Source organism: Pogona vitticeps, chromosome 7 (assembly GCF_051106095.1).
Source record: "Pogona vitticeps strain Pit_001003342236 chromosome 7, PviZW2.1, whole genome shotgun sequence".
In the NCBI taxonomy this organism is placed as follows: domain Eukaryota; kingdom Metazoa; phylum Chordata; class Lepidosauria; order Squamata; family Agamidae; genus Pogona; species Pogona vitticeps.
In genome coordinates, this window is record NC_135789.1 from 16,410,732 (window position 1) to 16,426,229 (window position 15,498).

The 15,498-nt window shown below is 48.2% G+C and overlaps 2 protein-coding genes across 6 annotated transcripts; both read right to left on the reverse strand.

The window, feature by feature from the left end:
• Positions 1-249: 249 nt before the first annotated feature.
• Positions 250-8,053, reverse strand: SMIM24 (small integral membrane protein 24). 3 transcript variants are annotated; one of them, XR_013537921.1, is made up of 6 exons: positions 5,909-8,053; positions 5,005-5,258; positions 2,762-4,244; positions 2,041-2,170; positions 1,335-1,382; positions 250-1,089 (listed from the first exon to the last, which is right to left on the reverse strand). XR_013537921.1 is itself a non-coding variant. In XM_078378845.1 (4 exons), exons 1-4 carry the CDS (start codon positions 2,826-2,828, stop codon positions 990-992), a joined length of 345 nt encoding a protein of 114 aa, XP_078234971.1. In that variant the 5' UTR covers positions 2,829-4,053; the 3' UTR covers positions 623-989. The 3 variants fall into 3 exon arrangements, 1 of the variants encoding a protein (XP_078234971.1); XR_013537922.1 differs by lacking the exon at positions 5,909-8,053 and having other exon boundaries at positions 5,005-5,644; XM_078378845.1 differs by lacking the exons at positions 5,005-5,258; positions 5,909-8,053 and having other exon boundaries at positions 623-1,089; positions 2,762-4,053.
• A 93-nt stretch (positions 8,054-8,146) lies between these two features.
• DOHH (deoxyhypusine hydroxylase) lies at positions 8,147-13,954 on the reverse strand. Of its 3 annotated transcripts, none has more exons than XM_072978111.2 (5): positions 13,656-13,954; positions 12,245-12,581; positions 10,991-11,067; positions 9,546-9,783; positions 8,147-8,771 (listed from the first exon to the last, which is right to left on the reverse strand). In XM_072978111.2, exons 2-5 carry the CDS (start codon positions 12,516-12,518, stop codon positions 8,455-8,457), a joined length of 906 nt encoding a protein of 301 aa, XP_072834212.2. In that variant the 5' UTR covers positions 12,519-12,581; positions 13,656-13,954; the 3' UTR covers positions 8,147-8,454. The 3 variants fall into 3 exon arrangements, with proteins under 3 accessions (XP_072834212.2, XP_020649910.3, XP_020649909.3); XM_020794251.3 differs by having other exon boundaries at positions 13,537-13,954; XM_020794250.3 differs by having other exon boundaries at positions 13,609-13,953.
• Positions 13,955-15,498: the final 1,544 nt, after the last annotated feature.

The following is a 15,498-nucleotide window of genomic DNA, read 5'->3' on the forward strand; positions in this document are numbered from 1 at the left end:
CTGTGTGAGTCTGTTCTCAGTTTTGCTCCCTGGCCTTTTCTTTGAAAAGAGCAACTTTAGACAGGCTTCTCCATGGGGCCTTGTCTGTTGCACCCCTCCGGAGCACAGAAATGGGGTGTTTGGACCCCCTTAAAAATCCAACTTCCATGCTTCTCCTCCTCTGAACTTTTCCTTCCTTAAATTGCTTTGAAATTTTAATCACACAGTTTCGCCATCTGCCGCTCCACCCCCCAATCTTTGGATCCAGCCTGAAATGTGAGTGCTTTAATTTTTAAAAACGAAAATACATGGGGGGGAGGGCGGCTCTTGGAGCAAAAACGTGAACCAGCCTGATAAGTGGGAGGAGGAAGAGAAGAAAAATCCCAATAAGAGAGGTTAACAGCTTTCTTGAAGATAAGGCATAGGAAATAGGAAACTGAAACATTTTTGCAAAGAATTTTGAAGAGTTCTAAATTAAACAAGAGTGATATATAAACTTGTCCTCTATCTATCTATCTATCTATCTATCTATCTATCTATCTATCTATCTATCTATCTATCTATCTATCTATCTATCTATCTATCTATCTATCTATCTATCTATCTATCTATCTATCTATCTATCTATCATCACAACAGTAGGTATCTTACAATGACATGTTTTTATTAATAAATCTTCCACTTTCCGAAATTCCCCCCTCCCCCAATTATTCATGAAGATCAAACAAGACTGGAGAAACAACGGACAAAGCTAGATTTGATTTTCAGAGCTTTGCAAAAAAAAAATTTTTTTTTAAGAGTCATCAGAATGCAGGGAGATTCTCCATTAGAAAACGGAACTCCAGAGCTCACGTGGCTTTCTTTTTGGAACCACAAAGCCCATGACCCTGCCTCTGGGTGGGGAATCTGGGTTTGGAGTCCTAAAGGAGGTAACGTGGATGAGTTTACACTCCTACTGAGACCATAAAGATCCTTCTTAGGTTTTCCTCTTCCTGACTCTTCGCCTTTCCTCACAAGCTGGTCAGTTTGTTATCCTCCGTCTTCATTTTGTCGGAGGGCCCCTCGTCTGATGTGTCCACCACCAGGTTATCGTAAATATTCGGGGTCACTCTGCGGGAGGAAAAGAGAGGGAATAATGCCGAGTGGGATCACAGTAACGATGCTGGGAAAAACGGAAGCCAGTAGGGAAAGAGGAAGACCTAATGGGAGACAGATCAAAACCATAAAGGAAGCCACGACGTTTGAGTTTACCCAAGCTGAGCGGGGCTGTTAACGACAGGATTTTTTTGGGGGGGGGGGTTCATTCATTCCTCAGTGGAATCGGAAAGTCCTTGGCAGTACAGAAAGATCTTTACCTGAGTTCCACGTTTTGCCTCTTTGCCTCATCGTCCTCATCGTCCTTCCTGTGGAGGAAGCAAGATCGTCGCGAGAATTATGAAGGGGGCAGATAGAGGTGGGGAAAATACCAAGGAGAAAAGCCCCACCCTGCTTTACCTGCGTTGCTAAACTTTGGACCCCGGGTGCTTTTTTCCCGTGCTTTCCAAACAGCCAGAATCTTTGCGAATCTGATTTTTAAACGATTAAAGGCAGGTCCTGCTCTTACATGTTGTTTAATTTTGGGGTAGGTGTTTTCTTACTTTTAAAAAAACCTGAAGTAGAACCTCTTGGTTAGGAGCAGTATACCTGAGGATACCAGTTACTGAGAAGAAGACAAACAACCAGTACCGAGGGATGTTTACCATGTTAAATGGTACGGGGGAGGAATCTGTTTTGAATCCCCAGCAACCCCCACTGGGCAAGGCTGGCCCCATTTCTCTCCTCCTGCTGCCAAAATTTGACCTACCTCACAAGGCCGTCGGTCAGGATAAAGCACAGGTGCGTGGGGAGAAGTGACTTTATACCCCTGTCACAGCTGTCCCCAAATCGAAATGGTGGTGCTCTGGATTATTATGGGATGTGCGAGGGTGGTGGTCTCAGTTATGGATTTAAAGGTTTGGGAAGAGGGGGGGTTTAAAGTCCAGAGAAAGAATATTTTTTTAAAAAATAGAGACAGAAACATACCTCTTATTGGAGAAAAAGAAACGGTTGATGAGAGAGCCTACGAAGACCACCCCGAGGAAGCCCAGGACCGCCGCCAGCCCCACCAGCCACGGCTGCAGGGTGCTCGACCTGGCCGTGGTTCCAGTTCCACCTAAGCCACAGAAAGGACACCTTATGGAACCGAACCCGTCGCTCTCGGAAATGTTGTCTGCATGTTACCGAGCGGTCTCTAACGTGACCGGGAGCGCATCGTTGAGATTCAGACTCACACACACACCCTTGGCGCGGTGGTTTTAGGCGTAAACACTGTGCCAGGTGGTTAACTTATTTTCTTTAATCTGATTGCGGGTTTTGGGTGGGGGTAACAGCAAGAGCTATCCGGATTTGTCCCTTCGGACGGCAGAGCTGGAAGGGACCCCTATCAGTCATTCAGTCCGGCCCTTTCCAAAGAGGCCTGGGCGGGGGAATCGAACTCACCACCCCTGGCTCGGCAGCCAGAGACCCACACCTTTGACCTCTCCACGTTCCCTACATCCGTGGCCTCCTCAGAAACCGGACGCCGCCTTTGGCTCCGAACCATTTTGTTTAAAAAAGGAGGGGGAAAGGTGCCTTCGGGGGTCGAACCCGCCCTTCGGGAGCAACGGTGGCCGTCTCCGGGGTTTAGAAATGTTTTCCTGGCGGGGAAATCTCCGAGGTGCCCTTATGTGTGGCCTGGCCTTTCTGAGCTCACACCGGTCCTTACCTTGGGCGTACAACCCAGGTGTGAAGACGAGACCAAGGAGGAGAGGCAGAGTCAAGATTGCTTCCATGATGCTTTTTCCGCTTGGCGTCCTAGTGTGGTTATGGGAATACTTTCCCCCTACCTAGCGTGCACCTGGCGCTCCGGCTCCCCTTCTCCTGAGAAACTGAGATGTGTTTTCTCCGTGCCACGGTCGACTCTGGACCTGGAGCCAAAGGGCGCTTTATCACACCTCATTAGTACAGTGTGGTGCACGGGGATGATTATGGAACAGCTTGGCCTTCACGTGGGACTGGGGTGTAACCCCATGGACTTGTTATCGGGGCCGCAGTGGGAGGGCAACAGCCACCCCTGGGAGCAGCTCTCACCCACCCGCTGGGTCCCAGCATGGAGAGGAGAGAAGGAATTAAATCGTAAGCTTGCAGGGTGATATTAACACCAGACATGAGCGATGTACTTTACTGTAAAAAAAAAAGAGAGAGAGAGAGAGAGGAAGAATTAGAATGGAATTAATCAATATGAGCTTGGCAGCAGCTGGTCTCCCAGAAATAACTGTATATGTGGGGGGGGGGGGAATCCAAGGTTAAAGGAAGAGTAGAAAACAATTGGTTTTTTTTATTCCAATTTGCTCTTTATTATCTAGGGTTTGTGATTAGAGCAGCTTCAGGAAGTCAAACAGGGGAAGCTTCAAGGAGTCAAACAGGGGAAGCTTCAGGGAATTAAACAGGGGAAGCTTCAGGGAATTAAACAGGGAAGCTTCAGGGAGTCAAACAGAGGAAGCTTCAAAGAGTCAAACAGGGGAAGCTTCAAGGAATCAAACAGGGAAGCTACAGGGAGTCAGGTGGGGAAGCATCAGGGAGCCAAAAAGTGGAAGCTTCAGGGAGTCAAATAGGGGAAGCTTTGGGGAGTCAAACAGGGAAGTGTCAGAGAGTCAAACAGAAGAAACTTCTGGGGTGCTTGAATAAAGTGGCTGGTGACGATCTTCATATAAGCCAGGGCTCTGATCTTCCCAACTCACACAGCAGAGATCCAAAAAAATTATGTATTACTATTCTCCTTCTTTAGATCTAGTTGCCCTCCTCATGTGGGAATCCAGTCAGGTAGAAGATTTGATCATTGACATCCAAAAAGAGAGAGAGAAGGATGTTTCCAAAATTCACTGCTTTCTTGGCTCCCAAGGATCCGTGGGATTGTTTTCATTTGAGAAAGCCAATTGAGGGATAGTGCTGGAGGAAAGAATCCTAAACTCAGTGGCACAACGCCAAAAGGGGGTCTCGAATGGAGGGGGAAGGTTATGGGACAGACGGAGCCGACACTGAGCAGGTGTCCATCCCAGGCAGGCTGTGGGAGTTGTGACCTTCTCGCACCCACATGAAAAGTCTTTCTTCCTGCCCATCCAGGGGATTCATGGAGGATCCGAGTTCGCATCCATCTGCTTCCTCCTCCAGCTTTTTCTTCTCTTCAACTTTGGGCCCAAAAGCCCAGTCTGAAAGATGAAAGAGTACTCGGTGATTGTGCCAAACACAGCCCAGCGGGCCAGTATTACAAGCTTACAGCTATAAAATGCAAGTGGACTGCTCCGGAAAATACTGCAAAGCCATTCAGGGATAGTGCTGGAGGAAAGATCCGTAAACTTAGTTGTGGAAGCTTTTTATTATCTAGGGTTCGTGATTGGAGCAGCTTCAGGAAGTCAAACAGGGAAGCTTCAGGGAATTAAACAGGGAAGCTTCAGGGAGTCAAACAAAAATTGGCAGGAACTCATGTTTGAGTCCCACTTTTTCTCAAAGGAGGGCATAAAGGGTAACTAGCTTTCATGATGAAGGAGGAAAGACAGGGCAAGAATTAAATACATCAAATGTGTGAATCACATTGAGTGGCATAGTGAGCAGGTCAATAGCAAAGCGAGCTCCTTTAAGAGAGAAAACTCTGTTTTATCCTAGCCTGAGTTTGCTGCAGCTCTGTCTGCTCCAAATGAGCTTACTTTTGCTTTGCGCCCAAGTCCTTGGAGAGTTAAGTGCAGGCGTGGCTTAGAACTCTGCTCAGGAAATGGAGTTTTGAAGAAAATGTGTGTCTGGAGGGAAAACATCATACTGGCAGGAAACTCGCTCTTTCTAATGTGATTGTTAGAACGGACAAGAAGGACGAAGCACTCAAACTTGCCTGCTATTTATTGGACTCATCAGGAATGAAAAGGTTATAAATGTTTAACCCATTCCCTGCCGTTCCGGTGTCGAGATGGTACTCACCAGCGAAGTCATGCACCAGATCATCGATGAGGTGGCCCACGATGGCGTAGGCCACCCCAAACACGATGATTATGGCCATCACCAGGTACAAGATGTACCGAGGCAGCCGGATGGCATCCAGAGCCGGGGGTGTGTAGTCCATGAAGGGGGCGCCCCCTTCAGTCTCCTCCAGGGACTGCATCAGGGCCAGACGTGGCCACCGCTCTGGATTGGGCCCACCAGGCAGACCAGAACCGCTCGAATCCAGAAAGGACCTTTTGGGGGAGGAAAAAAATTGCTACCCTGAATTTCACAAAGAGGTGAAATCCTTTTTTCTTCTAAGCAGAAAGTCCTAAATTCAAGTTCATTTCCTATGAAATAAAATCTCAGAAAGCAAGCTGAGAATGCTGAATTTCTGTACCTCCCCTTTTTAAAACCCAGTAAAAAAAAAGCACTCAGTGCATGCTCAGACGCCATAAACACAGGCAACCACCTATTTCCGGCCTCGAGGCTCAATCTGAACAAATTATGCAATAAAGCTAGTGGCTTCTTGAGATGTAGGTTTTAGCACAGACAAACCTTCATGGACTCCAGCCTGTGCTGGATTCATTTCCGTAAAGAAATTAAAAAATGACTTGGTAATGTGCCAATGAATTCAAAAATTTTTTTTGCCCCCTAAAAATTCCAAACTTTTTAGAGAAAACTAGACATTTAAAAACCCACCTCCTTGGTTAAATAGCCTCGGCAGGTTTTTAGGAAGGCTAGAAAACCAGAGAGACTGGTTTGAGGGCAAGAGGAAACAAAACGAACATTTGCATTGACTTCAACTTTGGGGGGAAAAGAGCGAAAATGCAAACCAGGTCCCCCCCCCCCCCCGCTTTGAACTGAAGACCAAGCTCCAGGGCTTAATTCTGGATTTACTCACCCAGACACAGAATGTTGCGCGATTTCCAGAAGCCAAAACAGTCCAAGGTCACAGCTGGCCAAGAACTAACAGCGGACTTTTTCTGCCAACACTGTGGACAGGTGAGAAATTTGGGGGGTTCGGTTTGGTGGCTGGCAAATGCGGCGACCCCCCAATTTTTCCTTAGAGAAACCCTCTCCGATCCAGCCAGGAGACGCTCCGCCAGGTTCCTTCCAGACCTCTGAGCTGAGCCCTAAATCGAGGAAACAGATGGCTTCGGATCCACGCGGGGACAAGCCCTGGGATTGGGGGGGGGGGGTCGGATTTAGGCATGTGCTGATCCGGAAATGGGGAGGGGCAAGACATTTTGGGTGGGTCTGGAGAGAAGATGAAAAACGGAACCACTATTTTAAGCCCACGATCCCACCTGTCGCTTCACCCGTGTGCCTATATTTGAAGGGGCTCAGATTTTTTGCTTTCTGCGCCGGCCCACCGAGAAATGCCCTTTAGACCACGCACCATTACTTTCTTCAAAACTCCCAGGAAAACAAAACTCCCAGTCCCACATCTGGCAGCGTGGTATCACACCAGTTGTTATGTGCCATCAAGCCACTTCGTGGCAACCCGGTGAAGGAGCCGTCTCCAAAATGGCCCATCCTCCACAGAATTGCAAACTCAGAAGTCATGGTTTCCTTGAGGGAGTCCGTCCATCTCGTGCTTGGTCTTCCTCCTTTCCTGCAGGACTTCCACCTTTGCCAGCATTATGGTGTCTTCCAGGGAATCCTGCCTTCTCATGATGCACCCAGAGTATAAAACTGAGATCTTCCCAATTTTGGGAGGTTCTATTTCCAGGTCCCAACAGAAAGCTCATAATTCCCTGGGCACTGTGGGATATTTTTGTCCTCTCCTAAATCACAGACTCTTCCCCCCACCCAATGCGTCCTCAATCAGAGAGCAAACCAGCATCTTCCTCCCCTAAATCCAGGCTACCACCACCCGGCTCCTTCCCAACATATGTTAAAGCCCAGCAGGCCCGGGGCTGTTAATAGATTTATAAGAAACAAACAAACAAAAAATTGAAATCAAATTAAGAGGATTGCAGGAGATTGAGGTCTAAAGAGCTTTGGCAGAGAGAGAGGGCGCAGCCTGGGGGTTGGGGGTGAAAGCCGGCCTTCCTAGCCAAATGGATCCTGGAAAATATATATTTTTTTTTTCTGCCAGGAATTAAACATTTTGAGAAGGATCAAGCAAAACCATCGGCCACGTCACAGCAGGGGAAAGATGAGCGCCCAGCTCATTTATCTCCCAAGATCAATCTGTGACTGTATTTAATGTTTGATGTTCCTTCTGTTGATCTCGAGAGAAAGGCAGGATTACTTGACATTGCCTTACAAGGAGAGAAGAGTGTTGTCCAGCTAGAGTTCTCCAAAATAACCCCAATCCTCGTGGTTGTGAATTAAGATGATTTCAACAGAATACAAGGAAGCCTCTTATACTGAATTGGAACTGGGGTCCGACAAATTGAGAGGAGGGCAATAAGGATGATCTGGTGATTTGAAACCAAACTGGGCATGTTTCGCTTTGAGAAAAGACGACAAAGGGGTGACAGGAGAGCCTTTTTCAAAGACTTCAAAGGTATAACTACACAGGAGTGGCAGGATCTGTCCCCCATCATCCCAGCATGCCGGACATGTAAGAATAAACTCAAGCAACAGTTCCTCACTGTTCGAGCAGTACGACGACGGGACCCCTGACCTTGAGAGGTGGTGAGCCCTCCAACACTGGAGCCATTCAAGAGAAATGTAAGACAACCACCTGGCAGAGATCCTTTGATTGGTATTCCTGCATCAAGCAGGAGGTTGGACTTGATGACCTCAGGGGACCCTTCCAACTCCACTATTCTGTGATTCTGTTTCTACAGAATTTTCTGGCCAGCTTGACCAAGGAACCGATGTGTTTGGGAATCCAAATCACACAACCGCATGGGGGCTGGACCCCGATTTCCTGCAGACCTGCCCCAGCACAGACACTGCCTGTATCTCTGCTACCTCTCTAGAGCGACCCTCCCCCCGTTTCTTCCCAGGCCCAAAGAGAGCAGCGTTCTAAGTTCCTAGTCCCTCTTGTGTGAGAAATCAAGCCAAACACAGATCATAGAGAGACCCAGAAAGAAAGCATCGGCCAACACAAGGCTGGGACTATTTGGGTCGACGGCCCAACCTTTTGCAAGGGACATGTTCCAAAATGAGAGACACAGGGGAATATTTTCTGTTGCTTTATAAATACAGAAAAAGGGCGAGAAGCAGGTCCCACAGCCCTAAGAAAAAGCAATTGGGTTCCCCCCCTTTCCAAAAACTGCAGGATCACCAACCCAACTCCAAAGTTCTCCAAAGCAGAAATATAACCCTTCCCGTCCTACTAGAGAAAGAAGCAGGTCATAAATGATCATCCAAGGCCAGCTGGTTTCCCCGGTTCCTGTTTCTCAGGGCTGGTATTGAAGATTCTCCCGAGATAAACAATGGTAAGAGTGGGGGGGGGGGCAAAACCAGGACAGTGGGGCCAGCCCCCTTTCAGCCTGAAGCCTTCAGCTGGCTCAGCCCGTTGGCGTACTGGAGCTCGGGGCTGTTCTCGTAGTCGTACATGTCCAAGGCCACCTCGCAGCTCTCACGGACCACCCGCTCCTCATCCTGGGCGTACGTCTGCAGGGCGGCCAGGCAGGGGGCTTTGGCGATCGCGCCCAGAGCCTCGGCGCACTCGTGGCGCACCATGGGGCTCTCGGCCTGGCACTCCAGCGAGGCCGTCAGCTGCGGGACACTGGCCTCGTGCTGCATCTGGCCCAGGACGTAGGCGATCTCGTGGCGGAAGAGAGCGCTGCCACACCGCAGGCCTGGAGGGGAGGGAGAGAATAAATGAACTGGGGGCCACAACAATTCTCATCTTAAACGTCAGCTTCCTCTGTGTTTGTCTACCCTTGTTCCCCGGGCCGAGGAACCCCATCCCATTCTGAACCTGCCTGAGAGAATCCTGGTTTTTCCTCTTTCCTCCCCGTCGCTCTTTCCTTTCCTGCTGTGTCCCTCTGACAACCCAAATCACAGGGACCTTTTTATCGACATACCAAGCCCCTCACCGGTTTCACTGTTATTTCCATTCAACGTGGTCTACCTACGAGCCCTCCAGATGTTGTCACCGGTGGCTCGGCAACATATGGACGACCGCATTTTGCCAACCGGCTGTGCTTCCTCTCTCAGCCTGGCGGTTATGAGGATTAAAATGGGGGAAGAGAAGGACGTACTGGTCTTGCAGATAAAGGGGGTTCCTACTATATATCCCTTGTGGCTCAAAAGAGGAAAGCCACGATCTCTTCATGCCACAAATACAAAAGAATCGGTTTCAAGTCCTCCACGGATCCAGAAAAACATAGAAACCGCAAAAAGCAATCCATTGTGTGGTCTCTAGTGGCCAGTTTTGATAAATACGCCCTGGGCAATGTATGTCTATCAGGGAGGTGTTATTTAGTATTTTCCGGCAGTGGGTAAGTGAATCAGCAGATACTGATCCAGTGGATAAGGGGGTCCTGCTGTCATAAAAGAGACACAAACCCGGGCAGGAAATGATTCCGTCCCACGCTGTCGGGTGGGCGAATGAGGGGACTTCTGCTCACCGTCAGCGAGGGCCAGGACGGCAGCTTCTCCCCCAAGGTTACGCAGGGCAAACATGGCCCGGTAGCGGTCAAAGAGTGGCTTGGATTCGTCCAGCAGGGTCTGCCTCAGTTTCTCCACGTCCACCTCTTCCGCTGGGGGAGCCGGATCCACGGAGCAGTAGGGGTTGGCGGACGGCTCCTCCCTGTTCTCCTGAAGCCACTCGAGGCGCTTCACGGCCAGCTGGCAGGTCTCTGCAACCTGTGGTGGACGAGAAAGTGAAGCTATACGTCAGATGGCCTTTTACTCTTATTCATTCGGAACAGGGAACTTCCTGAGCCAGCCCGGCCAGAGAGACTGGCCTTGCCAAATTAAGCCTTCTCAGTCTATAAGCTTTATAAAGAAATAAAATTAAGTCTGTTCCAATGAGCCAACCACATAGAATCACAGAAACGTGGAGTTGGAAAGGGCCCTCTTAAGCCATCCAGTCCAACCCCGTGCTCAAGGCAGGAATTCAAGTCAAAGCAGATCAGACAGACGGCTGTCCAATTTCCTCTTGAAGGCCTCCAGGGATGCAGCACTCGACACCTCCTGAGGTCATGGATTCTGTTGTCGTACTGCTCTAACAGTTAAGAATTTTTTCCTCATACTCAGCCGAAATCTGCCTTCCTGTCACTTGCGCCCATTCTGACATGTCCTGCACTCTGGGAGGATGGAGGACAGATCCTGCCCCTCTTCTGTAGGACGCCCTTTCAAGTCTTTGCAAAATGCTCTCCTATCTCCCCTCTGTCTTCTTTTCTTGAGGCTTGTAAACATCTCCATTTCTTTCCAACTTTCTTCCTAGGACTTGGTTTCCAACCCCCTGATCATCCTTGCTGCACCTTCTCCAAACTTGCCCCAATTGGTCAGCATCCTTCTTGAACTGTGGTGTCCAGAACTGGACATGGGAGTCAAGATGACGCCTAACCAGTGCCAAAGAGAGGTGAACTAGCACCTCATGGTATCTGGAGACTATACTTCTGCTAATGCATCCTGAAATCGCATTGGCCTTTTTTGTAGTCATAAAGCACAGCATGCTAAATGCAAGATGCAGGAGCAGGGGGAAAACTCATGTGCTGAGAGAAACATGGCCGTTTCTTATTGAAAGATGCCCTGTTTCTAAATGTGTGTATCTTCCAGCTTGACTCTGAAACCATGCTCTCTCTGGGTGCCAATTTTGGCCAAAAGAGTAGGAGATAACAACGCTGCTAAAAGGCCTTCAACTCAATGCTGTCTGATGGATGGATCCGATCTCTATCCCGCCTCCCTTTCAAAATCTCAGGGTGGATCCTAACAGGACTGAATCAAAAGCATTTTAAAGCCCCTTCCATGAAGGAAGCACACGGTCCCTGCCTCTTGAAAGACCCATCCTCAGCCAGAATACTCCGGGACTACCCCTAAACTTATCTAAATAAAACAAATATTTTACCTCGACGATGGGATCATTGGAATATTGCTTCAGGACGTCCAGTACTTTGGGATTCCCAATCGCGCCTAAAGCTTCCCCTGTTGAAAGCAAAAGGGGAGTTTAAAAAAAACACCTCAAGGAGACCAGAGAGGCAATGAGAGAAACTTCGGACACTCTTATAGGCATAATAGTGGGATTCTCCTAAATATAAGCAAGATCCTGTTGGGTTTTAACACATACAAGGGAACATCAGAAGTGTTCTCTGGGACATGGCTGGTCCCACGATTGTCTAAGGCACATAAAATGGCACACTTTGTGCAATTCCCCTGAAAATCGGTTCCTACAGCTGGAGACCAGCCTATATATTCCTACCTCTTGCTTTTCTGCTTCTGGGTCAGAGCAGCTGGACGTCGGACCCTCGAAAATAATACAAAATAGCTGCTTTAAACTGAGACATGACACAGCTGCTACCACATAACACCCACTGTGATGGCCTTGACTTAGTGCCACAAATGGGCTCACGGGCTCCCTACCTGTTCAAGTGTATGTTGCCCATTAGGACAGTGAACGTATTGCTCAAAGATTTTTTTTATACAACTCAAGAGTTGGATCAAATTGATCAGTGACATGGCTCGGGCCTTGAAACAGAATGGAACCGGCTAATTTCACTCCCACTTTTCTAAAATGTAACAGAATTATTCTGCTTTCCTGAAACGTAACGGAACTATTCTGCTTTCCTGAAACACAACAGAATTACTCTGCTTTCCTGAAATACAACAGAATTATTCTTTCCTGAAACACAACAGAATTATTCTGCTTTCCTGAAACGCAATAGAATTATTCTGCTTTCCTGAAATGCAACAGAATTATTCTGCTTTCCTGAAACGCGACAGAATTATTCTGCTTTCCTGAAACGCAACAGAATTACTCTGCTTCCTGAAATGCAACAGAATTATTCTGCTTTCCTGACAAAATTATTCTGCTTTCCTGAAATGCAACAGAATTATTCTGCGTTCCTGAAATGCAACAGAATTATTCTGCTTTGTTACACCTTTTGTAAAATGGAAAATAATTACTCCACCTTCCTCAAGAGATGAAAACATGACTCCGTTTCTTTCCATGTTCCCCAAAATGGAATGAAACGGCACCCTGAAATGGCTGAAATGGAAGCACATAGAAGGAAACTGAATTCCACCCAATGTCAAAGGGTGCTGGACAAGCCGCTGGGGCTGATTCTGTCCCCGTTTCCATTGCACCTGCGGCACCTTCTTTTACCTGCTTCATGTCGGACCATGGGTTCCTGGCTTGCATCTTGCAGGACCTCCACCAGCACGGGGATGGCACTTTCGTCCCGCATCTGGCCCAGGCAGTAGGCCAGTTCGTGCTTGAGCAGGGCAGAGTCATCCCTGAAACCTTTGCTGATCCATTCCACAGCCGCGGCGCCCCCAAAGTTGCGTAGGGTGAAGAGGGCCCGGAAGCGGGCCTTCAAGGGCCAGCTGGCATCCACCAGGATGCGGCCGATCTGCTCCACTTCCTTCTCCGTCACCATGATGTCTGGGTGGGAAGACCCAAAGGGAAGACGGAGGCGCCGGGTTCAAAACTCAGAAGGGACCTAAAGAGGCAGTGGAAATGAAAGAGATTGCCGAGGTTTTAATGGGCTTTTCAAACGCTTTTTTACTTAGAAGAACACCGATGATGAACTACAGGATTCTCAGATTTCTTAGATCTTGTAATTCTCCATCCTGGGAATTACACTTGACAAACCAGCACCTAACTGTGGCTCGCCTGGGGAAAAGGCCTGAACTGGAAGGCTCTGAGGCCTAGCTCCACCCAAGCTTCCTGTTCCTGCCCCAGTGCTACCTGGGAAGCTTTCCTTCCAAATATGAAGCTAGGCAGAGCTAGGCCTAGTGCTGCTCAAGCTTCCTATTCCTGCCCCAGTGCTATCTGGGAATCTTTCTTTCTAAACAGAAAGCTAGGCCTAGCTTGTCCTCAAAGGCTTCCAGGCGAGCCGCATCTGGGTGGCCGTCATGTCCATTTCCCCAGAAGATGGGAAACCTCTTCTGAGTAGAAAATCCTGGAAGTAAATCGGAATCAGCTGGCCAGCACACGATTATTGCTTACACACTGAACTCAGATGCAGCTCCCGTTGTGTAGCAACCCGAAGATGACACGACTGTATTTGAACAAGTGTAGATGGTTCTACATGAAAAATAAAAATAAAACATCCTCTGAAAATAAGCCCTAATGTGGCGTGTGTTTTTTTGAGCAAAAAATTAATATAAGAACCTCTTATTTTCGGGGAAGCACAGTATATGTGATTATTTTTATTAAACATGTGTTACTATATATGTGTGTGTGTGTACTGTATATGTGTATATGTATATATGTATATGTATATATAAAAGATACATGTAAGCTTACAGAAACGTACGATGTCTAAATCTGAACTGATACATTTAAATCAATAAAATTAGATAATTATCGCATCTACAACCAAATGTGTAAATATATGTAAATCAGGGCGAAGGCACACCCTGCTCCCCCCCCGCCTCACCGAGGATGCTCACCTGCCCTCTCCCATCCCGTCTCCATGGAAACAGGGAGGCGACTAGCTCCCCCTCCCCTTTGGACCCACTCACCCAAAACCCACACGGCGCCATGCATCTTCCCGCGCCTGCGCACTCACCGCCCCAGCCTCTCTCCCCTCCTCTGCGCCTGCGCGCTTACTTCCCACAGCCCTCGCGCTTCCGTCGAGAGCCTTGGCGCCTGCGCAGTCGTGGCCCAGCTGGCGGAAATCAAGGGGCGGTCTGAACCAAATGAGCGTGGGGGGGTTGGGTGAATAAAACCGTCACCCCTTTCCCCTTTTCAAAGGAAAAAAATGAGAAAGAGAAAAGTAAAGGTGACCAGTCGAGCGCTTCTAGAAGCAGCTTGCCTCAAAATTGTAGCTTTCTTTTCACTCCCTCCGCGCGGCGCCCGAAATGGACGAGCCCTGAGCGAAGAAAAGGATGAGAGCATATTGGATAAAGCGCATGCGCATCGACACGGAGACGCCGGCGCCGCGCTTTCCGACAGGCGCACGCTAGTCGTATAGCCATAGACTTAATCTTTTAGAACCTTTTCTGCTGCACAGTTGTTATATTCCGGGTTCGCTCACAAATTCCCTCCCCCGCAGCATAAACTTTCTCATTCTTATTTTTAGAATGAAATAAATTTGCTTTTTAAATATTAGCTAGGATTTTGCCATTCCGTAGGACGTTGGACTGAGGGTCCAGCAATTCCTGTGTTCCGGGGTGTATATTTTGGCATGTTGAGATATACTCTGATGCCATACAATGAAATCCTACGAATATCCTCCAGGGTCAGAAAGACAAACCAGTGGGTCCTACATCAAATCGAGCCTGAACTCTCTCGGGAGGCAGCAGTGCTTGAAACGGAGACTCTCCTCTTTTGGGACCATCATGAGAAGGCAGGATTCTCCAGAAAAGACCATCCTGCTGGGAAAGTTGGAAAGCAGCAGGAAGAGAGGAAGATCCTAATGTGAGATGAAGCAACTCCATCAAGGAAACCCAAGTTTTTTGCATTTGCAGAAGCTGAGCCGGGCGGTGGACAACAAGATATTTTGAAGATTGCTCCTTCATGGGGTCATCATAAACCCACAAACACCACCGTCAGATCAAATCAAACCAAATAAATGAATAATTCCTTATCACGTCAGGATGTCATGCTTTGGGCACATCCCAAGAAGATAAGATTCATCAGTAAAGACAATCATGCTGGGAGAGCAGTAGCAAAAGAGGAAGACCCCAATGGGAGTCAGGCAGTCGTCCCCAACCTTGGGCCTCCAGATGTTCTTGGACTACAAGTCCCAGAAGCCTTCACCACCACCTCTTCTAGCCAGGATTTCCGGGAGCTGAAGTCCAAGAGAACATCTGGAGGCCCGAGGTTGGGGAACCACTGCCCTAAAGGAAGCCGCAACTTTTTCGCATTTGCCAAAGCTGGCCGGGGCTGCAGAGGACCACTTTTGGACAGATGGGTGAACAATGGCAGCTTGGACACAAGACACGGAGACCCCCTTTTCTCATTTTGTTTTATTTTATTTAACTGTTAACAAAATATTTGTATAGAGCCCCAAAGTTTCAAAATAGTGCAAAACACCTGACATGCATCCTACAGTTGTTTGGAACCAATCCACTTCAGGTACATTTTATGTACAGAACAGACGACCAGACGGCTGGAGGTGGGGGGGGGAAGGATCACATCTGTGCTACACAAGTAGGACCTGATGGTTTTAAGGGTTTGGTTCATTTCCCCCGCTTCCTACATTTGTTGAATTAGTTCTTGCTTTTTAAAATAATTTTGTCAATTTCAACCACATGCCAAACATAAATTAGGGAGCATATCAGTTTGGACTGGCGGGGCAGATTGGCGGGGGGAAGGGGGGGACCCCGGGGATCCCATTTTGTGTGGGGCAATGGGTCTCATCCTGCGGTCTAGGATGAAGGATGGGATGTGAAGTCCATTTGTGTAGA

Excerpts from the sequence above, each read along its gene's own strand:
- SMIM24 (XM_078378845.1), bottom strand. The coding sequence starts at position 2,828 with ATGGAAGCAATCTTGACTCTGCCTCTCCTCCTTGGTCTCGTCTTCACA. Across the intron at positions 2,171-2,761 it reads ACCTGGGTTGTACGCCCAAG|GTGGAACTGGAACCACGGCC; the intron begins GTAAGGACCGGT and ends TCTGTGGCTTAG. Across the intron at positions 1,383-2,040 it reads TTCTTTTTCTCCAATAAGAG|GAAGGACGATGAGGACGATG; the intron begins GTATGTTTCTGT and ends CTTCCTCCACAG.
- DOHH (XM_072978111.2), bottom strand. The coding sequence starts at position 12,518 with ATGGTGACGGAGAAGGAAGTGGAGCAGATCGGCCGCATCCTGGTGGAT. Across the intron at positions 11,068-12,244 it reads CATGGTCCGACATGAAGCAG|GGGAAGCTTTAGGCGCGATT; the intron begins GTAAAAGAAGGT and ends TGCTTTCAACAG. Across the intron at positions 8,772-9,545 it reads CGTCCTGGCCCTCGCTGACG|GCCTGCGGTGTGGCAGCGCT; the intron begins GTGAGCAGAAGT and ends CCTCCCCTCCAG.